This window comes from Hipposideros armiger, unplaced genomic scaffold (assembly GCF_001890085.2).
Source record: "Hipposideros armiger isolate ML-2016 unplaced genomic scaffold, ASM189008v1 scaffold_687, whole genome shotgun sequence".
Lineage (NCBI taxonomy): Eukaryota > Metazoa > Chordata > Mammalia > Chiroptera > Hipposideridae > Hipposideros > Hipposideros armiger.
The window spans coordinates 914,820-932,788 of NW_017732037.1; the positions used below are offsets into that span (position 1 = coordinate 914,820).

The window sequence follows — 17,969 nt, forward strand, 5'->3', positions numbered from 1 at the left end:
GTTTAAGATACAATAAGTGGTGAAGTTTTGAGGTAGTGTGTTACAAATGATCCCAGCTCCCTGACAAACCCACTGGACAGATTACTCAGCACTACGAATATGATAGAGGATTGCAAACAAGCAACCTGCCCCCAAAATCATTTTGGAAATATTTTTTTAATTCTTTTATTATTCTTTTTTAACAAACAGCCCCAGGGATAGAGGGCCAGGGGAAGGGGGAGGAGGGAAAGCAAGGCCCCAGCCCCACAACCCCTCCGCACCCACCCCTTTCCCCCTTATATATTTATAATCTATATACAAGCCCCGGGGAGTGGGGGGTTTGGGGGGATGACGACAAGGGGTACTCCCTCAGTGGGGTGGGGGCAACCCAGGCTCCTTATCCCCTCGTGACCCAGGCTCTTCTGCCCGTCGGGAAGGTCCTTCTCGAGAAGGTGGACCTGTCCGCTCCCAAGGCCTGGGCATCCAGCGCAGAGCATCTGGTGGGGAGGCCTGGTGGGGCAGTCACATGGGGAAGTGTAAGTCATACTGCGAGGTCAGGAATGGAAGGACAGACTTGGGTGTCAACTCCAAAATTCAGAATTGGGGACATGGGTTGCTCCTTCACCTGCTGGTAAAGGTCGATGCGCTGAGTGCGGAAGACGCCACTGTAGGTGGAGGGTGGGGCCTTGAGACGGGAATTGAGGCCAGAGAAAGACCTAGAGAAGGAAGAGTGTCTGAGGTGAGGTGAAGACCTTCCCCTTGGTCCCCAAAGAAAAACCTTGGGGCTGGGCAGTCTGGATCTCCATTCCCCTCTCTTGCCTTCCAGTTGGGGGAGTCCGTGATGACCCGGGTCCTCCAAGGTTGCTGCTCAGTTTTCGATAATCCTGGAACGGCTTTAGTTCTACTGGGTGCAGCTGAAGGAATAAACTTCATGAGCCTCCTGTCTCTGAGGCAACGAACCCTCATCCCTAGCACGACAGTTCCTGGCTCTTACCTCTGCTCGCCCCAAGCTAGGGGGGAAGGGCCTGGCAGGTGAAGGCAGCACCCGGGTAGCAGGGGCAGGGGGGGGCCGCACAGCCAGACTGGGGGGCTGCAGAGCAGGGCCCACAGGTAGCAGAGAAAGGGGGGGTGGGGCAGGCGGCGGTGCTGGCGGCAAGGAGCCCAAGTTCACCACAGGCAGCTGTGGGTCCACCATGGGCAGAAGCATCTGTAACAAGAAACAAGAAATGTGGGTGTCTGCTTGGGGCAGGAAGGAATGTCAAAAGACTGGGGACAAAGTCAAAACAAATTAAAAAAGCCAGAGGTGGGAGAGAGGGAGGAGAGAGAGAAGAGAGACTATATGATGGGGAAGTGGGGAGATAAAAGGTACCTGCTGGGCAGGGGCCCCTGAGGGGAGGAAGCCACTCTGGCCACCAGGCTGCAGAGGAGTAGAATAAAAATCTGAGGGGGATGGCAGGTCCTGGCGCACCTATTGGGGAGAAATATGTCAACTCCCCTCAAAAGCCTTCTCCCCCACTCCTAGCTCCCTAAGCCCAGCACCTGCCCACTTCCTACCTGGAGCAAGGGAGGGTCGGGCAGAGGGCTGGGGCAGAAGGCTGGAGAGTAGAGGAAGGACGGTGGAGAGTAGAGAACTCCTCCAGCTGGCAGCTTCCCCAGCTCTGCTGCTTGCAGTGCTGAGAAATCCAGAAACTGGCCCTTGACAGCTACCCCAGAGAGCAGTGCTGAGGGGGGTGCTGGGCCCGGGGGGAGGTACAGGGGCTGTGACCTAAAAAGAAATTGAGGCAAGGAGGACGAAAGATGCCAGGAAGCCAGTCATTCACTCCTTTAGTCTGAGTAATTCCCTAAGTCCACTAACTTCTGATACCCTAGAAATATTGTCTTCCCCCTCCCGCTCCCCCCAAAACGTAGCTCCATTTCCTTATGAGATTCACAGGCACCTAGTCTTACCTGTAAGGGTGCAGTGAGGGTGTTCCAGGGCGGAAGCCTCCATGGTTGGGGTGTAACTGAGAGTCTACGGCTCCCCCTGAGACCTGTAGGACAGCAAAGCTGGAAGAGCTCCAGTTTTTCTGGTCAACAAAAGCTCACCCACCCCTCCAAGTACAGTAAAAGCAAGGAGAAAACTGAAATGACAAAATGTTTTAAAATGATACAAACTGAAAGCCTTTTTTATTGTAAAAGACGGCAGACAGAAAGGTGTCACGGGGCAGGAAGGAGGACCTACCTGAGAGCTGGGAGGCCCAGGGCTGCCATAGAAGACCTCGGGGTATAAGCGCTGGCCTGAGGAGCTGGGCTCTGGGCCACAGTGCCCAGGAGCCAGGTTCTGGGATTGTGGCTGTGGCTCAGCAGAGGCAGAAGCACTGGGGAGCAGCTCCCAGTCTCGGGATATGGGGCTGGCCTGGGAAGGAGAGGTCTCTTGGAGACGGTATCTGAGCATCCTGGATGCCCAGGCCACTCTAAGTCATCCTCTCCAGAAATCTGAGATGTTTCCAACCAACCTCACTCTCCCACTTACCTCAGCGACTGATGATGCTGTGAGCTCCTTCTCTGCTTTTAAACTGTCTCCTACCACTAAGCGCAAGTCTGAGTCCTGTTATGAGGCAGGGGAGATTGTCCCATGATTCAGACATGTGTCCTCCACGTCCCGCCTCCAGCCTCCCCTTCTCTCCATCCAGCCCATGCAGACCTTGTCACTGGTGCCAAACTGGACCGGGGGGCCAGGTCGATGGGATGGCCTCAGGGAGCCAGACTCTGGGCCTCGGTCTGTACGCTGCAATCGTTCTGTGCCAATGGGACCAGGAGGCAGAGGCTGCTCCCGGGGCAGCTCCTGGGGGAGCACAGTAAAGAGGGTTGGGGAAGGAAATAGAAGCCCAAATCTGGAACTCCCCAGCACACACACACAGGCAGAGGGATGGAGACGACAGTAGGGCTACAGTCAGAGTGTCCAAAACACTCCTCTTACCTTTCTGTCCCCATCAGGGGGGGCAAGTGGCCGTCTCCTAGGAGGTTCAGAGGGTTCAGAGCCAGGTGGACCCTCACCAGGAACAGCATTCAGGGGTGAGGGGCCTCCAGGCCGCTTGGGGGGCCCTTCTGCTGCCCCCTTGAGTCTTCCATCAGGGGAACTTCGCTGGCTGCAGGGACCTGATGACACCTGAGAATCCCCACTCAGGTCCACCCCACTGTCAGACTGACTCATCTGAGAGGAGTGGAGAAGGAGTTAGTTAAGGAGGGTAAGAAAGCACCCCAATAACCTGACTGGTGTACACGAACACACAAACTCAAGAAAGGAGACAACTATGTCAAGGGACAGCCCTAGACCCAACCCAGAATAGGTGGACGAGTATGGCTAGAGCTTGATAAAATCCATGCTCAGACACTCATCCCCTTCCTCGCTCACCTCTGTGCCGGCCACATCCTCAAAAGGACTCAGGGGTTCCATCCAGGGCTCCATGGGGCCAGGCTGGTAAGTCTTTCGGCTGGAGGCTGGAAGAGTAGCGACAGAAGACAGGGTGTGAGGACAGTTGTGAAGCCCATCCAGCTCTCCAATGGTCCTTCCTTCTGCTCAGCTTCACTCACCAGTATGTAAACGATTCCAGATGTGAGGGGTCAGGGCCTCGGCTCCTGCGTCTCTGGACTCTCCCTGAGGGCCTGAACCCTCGGGCTTGGGGACCAAGAATCCAGAGCTATGAGAAGGTGGCAAAGATTCCTAAAGGTGAGAAAGGCCCAGAGGCAGAACCTGAATGAGCTGGGAACTGGAAAATGAGACCGGGAGAGTGAAGTGTGGGGTAATAAACAGACATGTACAGTGACTAACCCAGAATGTGGGGTGAGGACACGGTAACATGGACAAGAGTAGAGAAAACATGGAAGACTCTCAGGACTGAGCAGTGAAGCACCACCTCAAGCCCAGCTCTCACCTCCTGCAGCAGCTCTGGTTTTCTGGGAGGCCGCTCCCGCCGTTTTGAGGGAAAGGGATTGACCCCGGCAGCATCTCGGGGAGTCCCACCTACCCCCCTCACCATCGGCCCTGGCTCCTCGAAGTGGAGGTCTAGGGAAAAGGGGAAATCAGTCAGCATCGGCCTTGCTATGCTGACCCTAGCTTCTCCTCGCCTCCCCTGCCAACCCTCCCACCCTTGCTCAGGGTCGACACCCAGCACCAGGGCCCCCAGGTCAGACCCTCTTGCCCCTTGAGCACCTGACCTTCTCTGGTGAAGTATGGTCTCACCCTTGATCCCTCCATCTCACCCTTGATCCCTCCAGCTTACCCGAATTGACGCTAATGCTGTTGTTGTTGGCCCTCTGGGGGTCATAGCGGGTTGGGGGCCGAGGGGAGGGGCCTTGAGGGGCTTGTGGAGGCCCAGGCTTGGGCCTTGGGTGGCCCCCCGGTGCAGCTGTACCCCCTTGGCGGCTGCTGAGCTGGGCCAGAGCCTGTTGGATGCCAGCAGGGTTGCTGTGGATAACTCGGTCCAGGCGGAAGACAGCAGAACTACTGGGGGGCGGGGGAGGCAGAGGCAGGCCTGGGGGGCGCTCCTCTGGAAGGCGGCTGCAGAGAACAGAGCAGCAGCTCCACTACTCCTGAAACTTACTCCTTCCCTACAAGTCACATCTCCTCGTCCCTGTGCCAACAAACCCAGGCGTTTCCAAGCATTTCTAAGGAACTCCGTTCCGTGTGTACAGGAACAGGGAACAGGTGGGTGTTGCCGCTTATCCATTGCTTTCCAGCTCCTTTACCTGCGCGTGGATGTCCTAGTGCCCTTCTAACAGCCCACGCACCCTCAAGTCTCCAACTTCACAGCATCCAACTCTACTTTTCCCTCAGGTTTCTTCCCATCCCACAAGGTCTTAAGCATCAGAACAAACTTAGCTTGCCCCTACCTACCTTCGGTTCTTGGGGGAGGGCCAGCTCCTTTTATCCCCTCGCCCTGGGCCGGTCCTCCCTCCAGGACCGCCACCACCTCCTCCACTGCTGCCAGCCTTGCTGCCTGGGCCTGGGCGCCGGTTCTGCCTTTCCATGCCCGGCCGCTGACTCGAGAAGCTCCGCTTGCTCAAATCCTTGGCTCTCTGGCTCAGGTCTCCACGGGACATAGTTGAAATGCCTGGTCCGCCACTCCCCCCATGAGTTCCCACAACTTTGGGGGTCAGCAGTGTTGGAGGAGCTTCCTTGTCACCCCGGCGCTCACTGGCAAAGTCGCTGCTCTCTGATGCAGTCTCCCACTCCTCATTGGCTTGGTCTGAATTCTGGTTTGACAGGTCAGGGGACTTGGCAGCTGCCCGGCGAGGCGGTAAGGGCACTGCTGCAGCTGTGAGGGCCTCCTCTGGTCCAGGGGTGGAGGCTGGCACGGCTAGGGAAGACAGCTTTCCATCGGCCCCTCTGGCAGCGTTCTCCCGCTCCTGTTTCAGCCTCCGAAATCGAGGCGGTTTGTCCTGCTGCTGAGCCCTTCCGTGTCGCCTCCTTCGGGGCCGTTCCCCATCTTCCACACCCATGCCTAGGTGGCTGCCTGCACTGCTGCTTCCCTGGGCCATGGGGGACAGAGGCCCTGGGATCAGCTTCTCTTTCAAGGGCTCCTTACTTGGTAAAAGGCCTGTTGGAGGTTTTTTGGGAGCCAGAGACTTGGCTGAAGGATTCCAGCCTGGGCACATGGGTGGAGGGGGCCGCCCTCCCCCTCGACCCCGGCGTGAAGGCACCCCTCTAGGGGTGAAAACTCGCCCACCTCGGGCAGTGGAAAATCGGGCTGGGGCTGATGGAGGGGCTCCTGTTGGGGGAGCAAGAGGAACTTGGGGGAGCACTCCTTCCTTGGGTGGGGGGGCCTCTTTGTCTGAGGGGGCCAGGTCGCTCTCATGGGTCTCACTGCCTGTTTCTGAGCCCCGCTGCCGGCGCCGCTTGGGGATTTCTTCGTACTCAGAACCTTCACTTCGCGTCTCGCTGGCAGTGCGGCCTCGAGGAACAGGGGGATGGTTTGGCCCCCCTGTCCCACCTCCACGTCTGTCGTCTCCACGGAACTCTCGGTAACTGCGGAACTCTCGGCTTCGGGCTCCCCGCCCCCGTCCTCCATAGGTCCCCCGAAAACCTCTCCCTCTGGCAAAATACTCGCCCCGGCCCCGGCCCCGGCAAGAGGTAGGACCCACTCTTTCATAGGAATAGTCCCTCCGAAGCCTTGGGGCAGGGGAAAGATTCCCACTGGGTGGCGTCTCCTTAGGGCCCCCTAACTTCCCCTTTGCTGTCTTCATTAGGTCTGGCTTTGGGGCCTTGGGGGTTTCATCCCCCTGTTCCAGGGGCTTGGCAGGTAGCTCTTCAATTTTTGTAGGTGGTGGGGGTTTCTTTATAGGCCCAGCCCGACGGGGAGGGGCCCCTGGATCCTCTGGAGGGATTCCACGTCGACTGCTGCCTGGGCGAGGGCCCCAGCGGGTCTCGGTGCGGCTCTCTCTGCGAGGTGGTGGGGGGCCTTGGCCTCCAACTCCACGGGTAGGCTTTCGGCCAGTTTCTGGCCCTGTTATCTGTGGAGGCTCCTCCTTGGGGGTCTCCTTCTTAGGCGGTGGAGCTTGTATCTTGGCTGCCTCGTCATTGCCTGGGGGCCACGGGAGTTGACGGGGCCCTGGGGGAGCTGGCTCCTCCAGAGGGAAGCGAGGGATTGGGGGCCCAGGGGCTCCATTCTCAGGAAAGCTGGGATAACTGGTCAGATAGGGTGGTGGGGGAGGTACTGGAGGGGTCTCGCTCCTGAAGACGGAGACAGAAAAGAATGGAAATGAGCATCTCAGGACAAGAAAAACTGGAACTAGGTGGGGAAAAAGAACACTTTATTATATAATCTAGACACTCCTTTCATGTTCATTCCTATTGCCTCACCAATAACTCACAGCACCTTCTCTCCTAGCCTAGATCCTTTCTTGAGGAATTCACCATTTTGCTCGACTCAGACTCACCTCATCCCCTTGTCATCCTCATCGGCAGCCTGGCGCAGTGGTGATGTAAGTGAGCGGGGGTCAGCGGATGTGCTGGTGAAGACATCTCCTACCCAGGCCAACTTTGGATCCACTGGTGGGGTGCCCCGATCCCGCAGGAGGGGGGGTGCGTGGCGCTCAAACGGCTCTGAGCTTGAGCCGCCACTGTCTGAGCGCTCCCGGGGAACGAGGCCTCGAGGAAACAAAGAATACAAGAAAGGTAACCCTTTTTCATGTTAACAGGCTTTCCAGCCCAAAGAGTATCTTCCCAGTCTAATCCTGTCAGTCAAGTCAACAACAGCTCCTCCATCTCTTATTCCCAGGAAGTTTGGGCCTGGCCTGGTCTCCACTCAGCTTCCCTATAACTGAATCAATCCCTCAAATAAATCCTGGCTAATGAAGCACTACTGTTTATTTCTTCCCTAAGTCCATCCTTGCAAGAAAGAGCTATCTTAGCAGTGCTAAGCACCCCCTCCCCACACTGGTGGCCCTTTATCCCACAGCAAGATGCTGACTGACAAGCCACTTCCCAAGACTGAAAGTCCCCCACCCCTCTTCTGGCCCCTTACCAGAGGGATGCACACCAGGAGGGTAGAAGTCCAGAGGGGGCCGGCCCTGGAGTAGCCGGGGGTCTACGTAAGGAGGAATCATCATCCAGCGGGGATCAAAGTTCATTGGGGGCATGGGTGGGGGCCGGCCCAGAGCACCTGGGTATAGGGCCTTAGGGGGCGGAGCCTGTGGAGCTGGCACAGCCCCCATGGTCACAGGCTGTGGTGGTGACGGGGGCACTGGGGCAGGGGGCGTGGAGCCCTGTTGATGTTGCTGCCACTGCTGTTGCTGCTGCTTCAAGAGCTGCTCCTGGGGAAGTACCAGAGAAGTATCAAAGTTTCCCACCCTTAGACAGAAAAAGGAACCGGCAAAAAGAAGTTAATACACAAATGTAACACACACCCGAACCAGACAGACACAGAACTGGTAGAGGGACCCAGAAGGGACCATGGACAGGGTGAACGCTGGAGCCAGGTAGAGAAGCAGGCCTTAAGAGGGGGAAGTAACTCAATCTTACCTGCTGCTGCCGTTGGAAACGAGGTGGCAACGACTTCTGGTATTTGGGGTAGCCCAAGCTCTGGCTGGGGGGCTGCCGGGTGGGACCAACTCCATCACCCTTGGATTCCACCTTTGGAGCCGGGGGTGTGGCAGGAGAAGGAACCTCTTCTGGTGGCTCAGGACCCTCTTTTGAGGGCGGCTGGGGTTCCACTGTATTGATGAAAAGACAGTAGAGTGGCTTAGTCCACCACAGATATTTCATGAACACCTCCGTAATTTCAGCTCTCACCTTTAGCTCCCTCTCTAAAGATAAGTCCCTCCCACTTAAAACACATGAAACACTTCGTGGCCTCTCTAAGAGCCAATTATGGTGGCATTAACTTCCCATGACATCACCAAAATAGGACACTTTCTTTAGTCTCACTCCACACAAAGCTACAGAAAAGTGGTTTTAGATCACTACTTATTAAGGAATTCAGGTAGCAAAACTTCCCCTCACGCTGATACTCCAATAAACCAAAACAACTGCCTTGTACTTCACTTCCTCCCATCTCAGCCCCCCCCCCCCGCCTCGCCCCAAGCAGAGGAGATGTGATAGCTGTGATAGCTGGTAGTACCTATCCCCACCTCCATACCTGGGCTGGCTTCGAAGCTGCCACTGCTGGTGTTACTGGTGCTGCCACCACCACTCGCTACAGCCGGAGATGGAGCCACACCTGGAGTGGGGGTGGACTGGGTAGGAGGAGCCGGTGCTGGCTCTTCCAGTTCCTTTTCTGGTGTTGGGGCTGGTGCTGGTGAAGGAGATGGAGGTGCGGGGAGTTCTTTGGGGACTGCAGGTGGTGGAGCCGGGGCAGGAGGGGCAGCAGATGCGACAGCAGGTTCCGCTTTGAGCCGCTTGTCAGGTGCCCCAAACTTCTCATCAAGTCGTTTAAGCTTCTCGGCACAGGCTGCCCGGCGCTCCTCCTGCATGCGGCGCTCCTCCTCCTCTCGCCGCCGCCGGGCCCGCTCCACAGCCAGAGAGATCTCAGAAGAAGACTGTTTCCGCCGCTGCCGCCACGCCTCATCCTCGTCTTCAGGCGCTGGGGGCTTGCAGGGCGGGCCCCCACGATCCTATCAATGGGCAGACCCAGCAAGGCCAGAGGCGTCAGTCGTTATGTTTCTCACAATCTCTTTCACAGGCTGATCAACTCTCTCTAGCTACTGGTGCAAGGACGAGTGGGGCCTTGGCTTGATGGTCTCTCTGGGGAGGGACAAACTCCTCTTCCGCGTCTGTTTCCTCTCTCCCTCCAGAGACCCCACCGCCCAGGCCTCCTTGGTCTTCCTCACTAGCATGCCCATTTCTCTGATCGCCCAGATTCCTCTAATACCAAGGATGTTCCAAACCTTGTCAGAGATGCTCCAAAATTCTACACATCCCGCAGCCCATTTTCGGCCCTCCCTCCAGCTTCCTCTATTACCACTCCTTCAACTACTCAGCTGACCCTATCATCCACAACTGACCCCCACAATCCCTCATTGTAGACACTCACTGGGTAGTCCCCAGGGGGCCCCCAGTTCCCGGCGGGGCCCCGGTGAGGTGGGGGTGGGGGAGGCTTTGGGGCAGGAGGCCCCGAGTCTATCTCTGGAGGCCGAGAGGTCTCTGCCCAGGCCGTCTTGGGAGGGGGCGGCTCACTGCCCGAGGAGTTGCCCTTTTTGCCGTCTGCTTCAGGGGGCCGTTCCTCACCAGCAGCCGATTGGGGCTCCTTGCTGTGAGCAGACCAACGTTGGAATTAAAATCAGCTGCAACCCAGTTCCTTTACAAGTATCCTACCAGGAGAGAAACTGAGCCCCCTCCTCTCCCCAGAGGACCCTAACTCACTGGCCCTCAGCTCCCTCCTCATCGGAGTCTCGCCCGTCTTCCTCATCACTGAACTTCAGCTTTTCAGTGTAGTCGACCTCCTCATGGGCCCCTGAGGGGAAATGGGAAGAGTAAATAATCCAATCATTCGACTTTCTAATCGCAGGTTATCTTCTGGAACACAGGAAATGGTCTGGAGCTTTGGGATACAATGCCCTACCAATGCCACCCCCTCCCTCTGAAGTCTGATCCACTGGGAGTCTTATCATTCTCACTCCTCTCAGTTCATAACCAGGACTTGGATTTCCTTTATGTATCTCCCCTACCCTTCAGTGTCTGTTTTTCTCACACAACCCTGTTTTTCCCTCATCAGATTTTACCTTTAAGATGAAATTGTCTGATCCTAAGTAACCACTTACCTGCCCAACCATCATCATTCTCCTGGTCCAACTGGTCAAACTCTTTGAGGTTATCCTCTTTAAGAATGGAAGGCCGACCCACAGGTTCTACAAGGCGCATTGGTGGCCCAGAGCCCCGGGGGCCTACCACACGGGGAAATCGGCTACAAGCAAGTGGGAGAGAAGGTAAAAGATGGCATCGTGTATAACCACAGACAAGACTGAGCCTCCTGGCTAGAAAACCATCCATTCTCCAACAGGCTTCCCCAATCCCCAACCACAAACCCAGACCTGGGGTCACTCACCTGGGCCCATCAGGAGTGGGGTATCGGTAAGGCCCCTGGGGTCCATAGGGCGGAGGGAACGGGAGATATGGGGGATACATCTGCAAAAGGGCCCAACAGGAGCTGCTCAGAGGCATAGTGAAATAGCCTGCCAGCTCCCTACCCACCCTCAATGTCACAGGCCCCTGCTTTCCAGCTGTCACCTCCAAAGACTAAGTCCTAATTCCTAACTCTCCAGTTTCCAGTGCAATCACTCCAAAATAAGATATCCAAACTCACGAAGGGCGGCATCATTCCTCGGTAGGGAGGGAACTGGGGTGGACCCGAAGGCTGCAGTCCCCCCCGGAGGTCATGGCCATGATGAAGTTTGGAGTCCGGGCCCTCCAGCTCATCAGGGCCACGCCCACCTCCGTCCCTCCAAGTTGTAGAATCTGTATTTCGGAAAAGGCAGAGTGTGAACACAGCTACCAGTGATGGGGAGGGAAGGTGAAAAAGCCACCACTTAGCTCTGAGATGGAATAAGGTAATGTCCCAGCCAAAAGGTAACCACTCACCCACCCACTCGCTCACTCCTAAACAGTAGCCACTCACTTTGGGGGCGGAGGCTTGGTCCGGGCCCAGACGACTGTTCGGCAGACTCCCTTTCCTTGGCAGCTTTGTCCTGGTCGCCAGCCGCCTGCAGGGTCGGAAATTCCTCTCGAGAGAATCGTGACAGTAGGCTTGATGCCCTTCCACCTGTTGGGGTTGGGGAGCAGAGGAGATAAAAGTACAATTTTTTAGGATGCACCACGAAAGGGGAAGGTTCTGATAGGTACCAGAGCATCAGGTTCCTGCCTTCAAACTCACCCCCTATGCATTAGGTGCTAATTCCCCAAGAGACAAGGACAGTTCTGGGACACCCTCCTCACCGATAAACTTGTTCATGTGCCCCAAGAAACAGAATATGGGCAATCAAAATTTAGCCAGAGGACAGAGGACACTTTGGTGAAGGCACAGTGCGGGTTCCTGCCTTCCACTGTGCCCAGAGCAAGCTCCCCAAACAGCCCTGCACTCACCATCTCCATGTGCTCCATGGGTGACGCTGGCTTGTGCCCAGGACTTTACCCCGCTTGGAACCGAAGGAGTGTTCTGGGGAAGCAGAGGTAACAAATGGTGACATAGGTGGGAGGTTACAAGCCATTTTTTTTTTTTTCCAAAAAGATTTTCTTGGGGAATTGGGGAAGGGGACCAGCCAAGTTGTTCTTCAATCTTCGTTGTTGAGGGCACCAGTCGCCATCTGGCTTCCCATCAGCAGCTCGTGGCCTCTAAGCTCAAGGTGCTGTGTTACAATCTTAGCTGTGGGTGGGCGTAGCCGCCATCCTACGCGGGAGTCGAACCAGCAGCCTTGTTGTTAAGAGCACACGCCCTATCCACTGAGCCATCCGGGCGGGCGGCAGTTCAGTTCAAGGTGCCAAGTTTAGTCTTAGTTGCAGGTGGGCATAGCCCACCATCGAACAGGCAATCTTGTTGTTACACCAGCTGAGCCATCCAGCCACCTGTTGGCAGCTCAGCTTGGGCGCAGCGTCACTGGCCCACGTGGGAATCGAACCGGCGGCCCTGTTGCTCAGAGCTCGTGCTCTTGAGCCAACTTGTAACCAACTGGGCCACTTGGCCGGCCCATCTATAAGCCATGCTTGCTCCCACCCCTTCAATAACATCCAGTTCTGCAGATACCTCGGGGGCTGTTGGGGGTCGTTTCGGCTGGTTCGAGGCAGGCGTCTGTGAAGCCGGCAGTGGCTGCGATTCCGGCGGCTGAGCGGTTGAGGCATCGGAACTGAGGAGATGGAACAACGGGAAGGTTATCCAGAGTCTAAGATGCTTCCCCTACTTCTATAACTGGAGAGAATAGGAACAGAACCCTAGCCTAATTACTACTGGTTACAAATATTAGTACAAGATATTATAACCGTGTCACCCTGCATAGGCTGTCATGTTTCTTTATGCTTTCTTTCCATCTGACAAGAATCCTGGAATAGAAGGAGAAGGGCTTCCCTCTTTGTCTCTGGCTGAGCTAGACCATGCCCCAATTCATCCTGAAGTTAAAAGTTAAAATACTCATCACTGTACATCCCCCAAGCCTCTTTCTACCTCTTGGGGTCGGACTGCTCCTGTTTGCTTGCCCATCCTGTTCCGTCTTTCGGCACTAGTGAGACGTTGGGGTCATTGCCTTTGTTCTCGGCTTTCAGGCTTGGAAGATTGGCTGGGGGTGGCATACGCCGGGCAATGGCAACTTTCCCAAGACTCTGCAGGCCATGGCGAGGGGCAACTGAAAAAAGGTGGAGAGGGTGAAAAATGCCTCACATGGGAGATCTGACAGCGTCCTGCCCTAGGCCCCCACTTAGACAGACACCCTCAGTGTCTTACTACCAAACTTCTCTTAGATCCATCCCTTCCTTTGCCCTCAGCAATCCTATCAGGAAGGCTGAGCAGCATTACATCTGGTGCTTCTATGTGGGATGGTTGGTCTGGAGCCTGCAGGGAGCAAGCTGGCTCCAGACTTCTCCAAGTCCACATTTCTGTGCCTCCAGTTTTTACGTGTCCAAAGTCAGAGACCTACATACACGCCTTTGTAGGAGGGTAACAGGTGTTTACCCAAAGCCCCATATCCCCTATGGGATCCAGGATAAAGCTGGGGAGTCTCTAGTGTTCCTCTAGCTTTTTCATAATCTGTATTGTAGCCATTTCCCTTCAAAGAGCTCTAAAACACATGCCCCATTCATGCCCAGCCTCTAATAATTAGAAGCATCTTTGCAGGACCCTCACCGGCGGGTTTCTGGATCTCTAAGGACTTGCCCTTATACGTATCAAACAGGTTGAGCGAGGAATACTTCTTTCCATCCTTCCCCTTGGCAGTCGGCCCCGAGCGATCGGACATTGCGCTGGAAGCTCATTGAGTACGTTGGGTCCTGCAGGCACCTCCCCCAAAACGTGCCGGAGCCTGTGGGCCAAACACCAAGTATTTCAGTTTCTGCTCTCTTTACAGGCTCCCAACAGAAGTTTAGATGCTCCCTTTCATTCTCATTAGGGGCCCAGATATGTGGCCTTCTGGTGCCTTTTTCTCTAGACTAGTCAAACTCCCCACAGTCCCTTTAAGCCACCATGATCTACTCAGCTCCCACAGAGCCCAAATACCATGTTCCCTTTTTCATCCAGACACCAAATAAAAATCTAGTATCCTCCTCGTATAAAAACTCTCCCGTTTGGGCCAGTCTGTAAAGGGGAGCAGCCTCATTATCCCCCCAAGTAATCATCTCTTCACCAAAATCATTTCAGAGACCCACAGTAAAACAGGGCAAGTCCAAGCCCCAGAGAAAACCAGAAAGAGGTATACATGGTGCAAGAAACAGAGCTTTAGATGCCTGACTTATCAGACACAGCTCCCTAACTGTGCCCCAGGTTCCATTCCCAGCAGCTTCACTCCCATCTGGGGGAGGTTTCAGGAAGGTATGCTGGGAGTTTAAGGATTTTATGAGCTTGCTCAGCCAGATGGGGGGCTGATGGCCAGAGAATTCCTCATGGAGCTGGGGTTCTACCCACCCCCAAGCTACAGAGCCCCAAGTATTTAGAATACCCCATAATTTCCTACACTTGCCCCCATCCCAGTTCTTGGGAGAAAAATCTTGTCTCCAGAGACAATGCTGGTGGGTTCATCCTATGTAGATGTCAGAGAAACAAAGCATTATGGAGCTACCTCACGAGCACCCCGTAACCATGGGGCCAAGGCCAAAATGAACTTCATTCTCTTACTCTCGGTAAGAAAGTCCACCAGCAGTCATTTCTTTCCCTAATACCCCTTGCTCCCCAAGCAGGCCAAACTCTCCAGTCAGTCGCTTTGGAAGTGACCAGGCATTCATTTATAAGGGGAAATGGTGTCAACGAATCAGATGGGAAGTGATAGGAGATCCAGACAGTATCAGGAAGAAAAGCAAAATCAGGGAGAACTTTAAGACAGGGTAGAGGAGAGGAGAGGGGCTGCTTTGTAGGTGTTTAAGGAGGCTAATCCTTGAAAATAAATATACGAAGGAAAAGGGTACAGAAAAGTCATAAAGAGGCTAAGACTAATAAAAAAATTAAGAGGAAAGCAGGTGGGAAATAATACACATAAGCAGAAATGGCAGGAAAAGGATGCAAAGTTAAGGGGGTAGTGTCAAGAGACCTAGAAAGAAAAGGGGCCTTGGAGTAGAAAAAAAGGAGATAAAGAACAGGAAAAATGAAACAAGAGGGGAGACTGAGGAACACAGAAAGCAAATATTCAGGATAAAAGCTGGGTCCCAGAGTGGGAGTGACTCGACGCAAAAAGGGGCGTTAAGAGGGGGGTACCCTAGAGCTAGGTGATGGGAGGGAGTCCAATATGGAGGAAAGGAGACTTTCCAAGAGGACCGTCGGGCGCGGCCCACCCCCAAGCCGCGGCGGTGAAGGGGGCCCACAGATTGGGGTGAGACGCCAGGAGTTCTGCAGAAGGTGGGAAGCTACAGGCCCAGGAAAGAGGGTCGCCGCATGAAACCATGAAGGTAGGTGAGAAGGGACAGGCTACAGACTCTGAGAGAGGGGCTGGAGGTGCGGGTCCCAAGGAGGTGGTATCGGAGGGGGAGGGGCAGGGCAGGCCCCGGCAGTAGGACAAAATGGCGGCGGCTAATGGCAGCTTCTCCTCCCCCCGGCCCGCCACCGCCGCCGCCGCCGCTGCCACCACCGCTCCCGCGCTGGAAGAGGGCGTGAGCACTCGGCTCGTCCAGACTCACCTGGCCGGGTGCGCGGGGGTCCGGGACGGGGGCCCTCGGGCTCCCCGGGTGGGATGGTGGTGGGGCGGGGGCGGATGGCGGCGGATGGCGGCGGGTTCGGCTCTTCCCGTCTCCCTCGCTCACTCCGCGGCTGGGATCCGACTAACGGCCCATCCGGGCAACCGCCGCCCCCGGGAGTGCCCCCCACCTCCCGCCTCCCTCCGCGCCTAGACACGCCCCTTTATTTGCATAAAGGGCGGGGTGCTTTCTACCCTATCCCTCTTTACCTCTAGGGCTGTTCTTATTAAAAAAAAAAAAAAGCAGGGCGTGAAGAGCTGGCATAGGTTATTTGCATAAAGAGGAGGGATTTACAGGGCGCTAGGGCGCCGATTGGCTGAAGAGGTGTGGCGTTGGCCGTTGAGACGTGTAGAGGGGGCGGGAATATGGCGCTGGTCGGCCGGGCAGTTGAGGTGTAGAATTTGCACAGGCGGTGGACGGGGGGAGAAAGAGGTGGAGCGTGCGTCGTGCGTTCGTGGAAAGATAAGAGCGGAGAGACGTAAGGACGCCTAGAGTGGAAGGAAACGCTGCATGGTCCGTGGTGCCTTCAGCGGAGGAGACAGCAAGAGGACGGGGCGGAAGGGATTAGCTGCCGGAAGGCGGAGATTACGTAACCAGGGAAGAGTCCCTACTCACGCGTTCTTTCCCGAGAAGTGAAAGCACCAGAGGGGCGGGATCTTCAATTTATTAAATCCCGTTATGCAAATGAGGTGAATAGACAGGCCAATCGAAGGGTCCAAGGAAGTGTATCATCGACATCACGCAGCAAGGGCGTTCTTTAGGCAGTTCTCTTTATTTGCATAATATATGCAAATCATTTGAACAAAGATAGGCTAGGAATGACCTATTCATCAAAATATTGCCAACCAATGACTAGACAGACATTTACTTTTATAACCTGTAATTTTCATGAAGATATTTGTATATCTGATATTGGCAATTTGTATTTTCTTCACAATAGGTTTCATTCTACAAATTGCAGCACTTTCCCCTCCTTTGTCTCCTATTAATCTCCTATTTATTACTCTGCTCCAGTCAGACCTACTAAGCGTTCAGCAAATCATTCAACAATTACGTTTTTTTAAAAAAAAATTAATTTCAGGTGTACAAAACAATGTGCTAGTTAAACATTTACTCAACAATTATGTTTTGAAGACGCCGGAGATATGCACAGAATATTGTAGAAGCAAGGGGATAAAATCAGACCGTGCCTGGGCAGGTTCAGAAATGCGTCTAGAAAAACGTGACTCTTAGGAGATATGAAGAACTAGTTAGAATTTAGCCAGGTTTGAGGAGAAGGTGCATGTCTCTGGCTCAGTGAACTGATGAGTGGAGGCATGGGTTTGGGGTCCTGTGCCTAGGCTGGTGTGGCTAAATTAAGGGACTGCTTGTCCGTTATGGAAAATGAGAGCAGAAAAATTAGCAAAAGTTAGATAAAAATACTATCCTGAGGCTCATTAAGATAGTTGAGATGACTTCAGTTCTCAAACTTTCAAAATGATTCTCTTGTCCCCTCTCCCTGGACAGCTACCACAGCAAAATTTCATGGAAGAGCTATTCATACTTACTGTTTCCAATTTATTAGCTCCTATCATTCTTTCTTAAACCCACTCCAGTCAAGCTTTCACCCTTACCCTCTACCCAAACAGGGTGTGTCAAACACATCAGTCTCATGGCTTGAAATAGCATTTATGTGCTGATGACTCCCAAATGCATACCTTCATCAAAGAATGCTCAAACTCCAGACTTGTATACACAGTTATGTACTTGATATCTCCCGTTGGGCATCTAATAGATCATTTCAAGTTCAGTAAGTCCAAAACCAAACATTTGATCATCAGCTCCTTAAAACCTGCTCTATTCACAGCCTTCACCATCTCGGCTGATGGTAATTTAAAACTCCAGTAAAGTAAAACACTATGGAATCTTCATCAGCTCCTTTTATCTCACTTCCCACTTTCAATTGGATAGGAACTATCTTGAGAAAATATCCAAAATCAAAGCACTTCACTTCCACTGCTTGATCCATCCATCCACCTTGATCTGAACCATCCTCATCTCTCGTCTGGGTTCCAGCAACAGCCTCCTAACTGGTCTTTCTGAGTCGACACCTGCTCCTACACTCTATTATATTGTCTACAGTGCAGCCAGAGTGCGCCTTTTTTTCAAAGGAGGCCTCAAAGGAATCCTTTGCAAAACCCTGCAATACCTCTCTGTTTCTCTCAGATAAAAGTCAAAGTTTTTATAGTGACCTATAAGATCCTAGAGGAGTTGGCACCCTTTTATGTCTTTGATTTTATTACCCTCTCTACCTACCCCAGGCATGTATCACCTTGGGGCCCTTCTACTCCATTTCCCTCTGCCCAGTTGACCTCCTCTGAGCCTTCCCCAAGGCTAACTACTGTCCTAACTTATAAGACATATATTAGTTTTACCTGTTTTTGTACTTTATACAAGTGGAATTGTACAGAAAGGGCTCTTTTTTGTCTGCCTTCTTCTGCTCAACATTATATTAATGAATTTCATCCACATTGTATGTAGTTATAGTTTGTTCATTCACATTGTTGTATTATAATAATAGCCTATTGTGTGAATATAACCCAATGTATTTATTCTGAATGAACACATTATTTAAGATCCCCAGATCCTTTCTTTCCTTCTGGTGTCACCAGGG

The 17,969-nt window shown here is 53.9% G+C and overlaps 1 protein-coding gene across 1 annotated transcript; it reads right to left on the reverse strand.

The window, feature by feature from the left end:
- Positions 1-158: 158 nt before the first annotated feature.
- Positions 159-15,480, reverse strand: PRRC2A (proline rich coiled-coil 2A). The gene is made up of 31 exons (XM_019626645.1): positions 15,260-15,480; positions 13,284-13,458; positions 12,609-12,786; positions 12,195-12,294; positions 11,537-11,609; positions 11,073-11,216; positions 10,761-10,912; positions 10,503-10,582; positions 10,219-10,361; positions 9,821-9,911; positions 9,492-9,708; positions 8,598-9,072; positions 7,982-8,172; positions 7,485-7,773; positions 6,898-7,108; positions 4,856-6,691; positions 4,242-4,519; positions 3,894-4,024; positions 3,553-3,682; positions 3,374-3,459; positions 2,939-3,172; positions 2,663-2,803; positions 2,492-2,566; positions 2,201-2,374; positions 1,927-2,009; positions 1,534-1,744; positions 1,349-1,447; positions 974-1,186; positions 799-893; positions 605-695; positions 159-489 (listed from the first exon to the last, which is right to left on the reverse strand). The coding sequence occupies exons 2-31, from the start codon at positions 13,393-13,395 to the stop codon at positions 349-351; spliced, it is 6,474 nt and encodes a 2,157-aa protein (XP_019482190.1). The 5' UTR covers positions 13,396-13,458; positions 15,260-15,480; the 3' UTR covers positions 159-348.
- Between the last annotated feature and the right edge of the window lie 2,489 nt (positions 15,481-17,969).

Bases quoted from the DNA above. Each gene is read 5' to 3' on its own strand.
- PRRC2A (XM_019626645.1), bottom strand. From the start codon at position 13,395: ATGTCCGATCGCTCGGGGCCGACTGCCAAGGGGAAGGATGGAAAGAAG. The intron at 12,787-13,283 runs GTGAGGGTCCTG...ACCTTTTTTCAG, and splicing joins AGAGATCCAGAAACCCGCCG to TTGCCCCTCGCCATGGCCTG. The intron at 7,109-7,484 runs GTAAGGGGCCAG...TGTTTCCTCGAG, and splicing joins TCCTGGTGTGCATCCCTCTG to GCCTCGTTCCCCGGGAGCGC.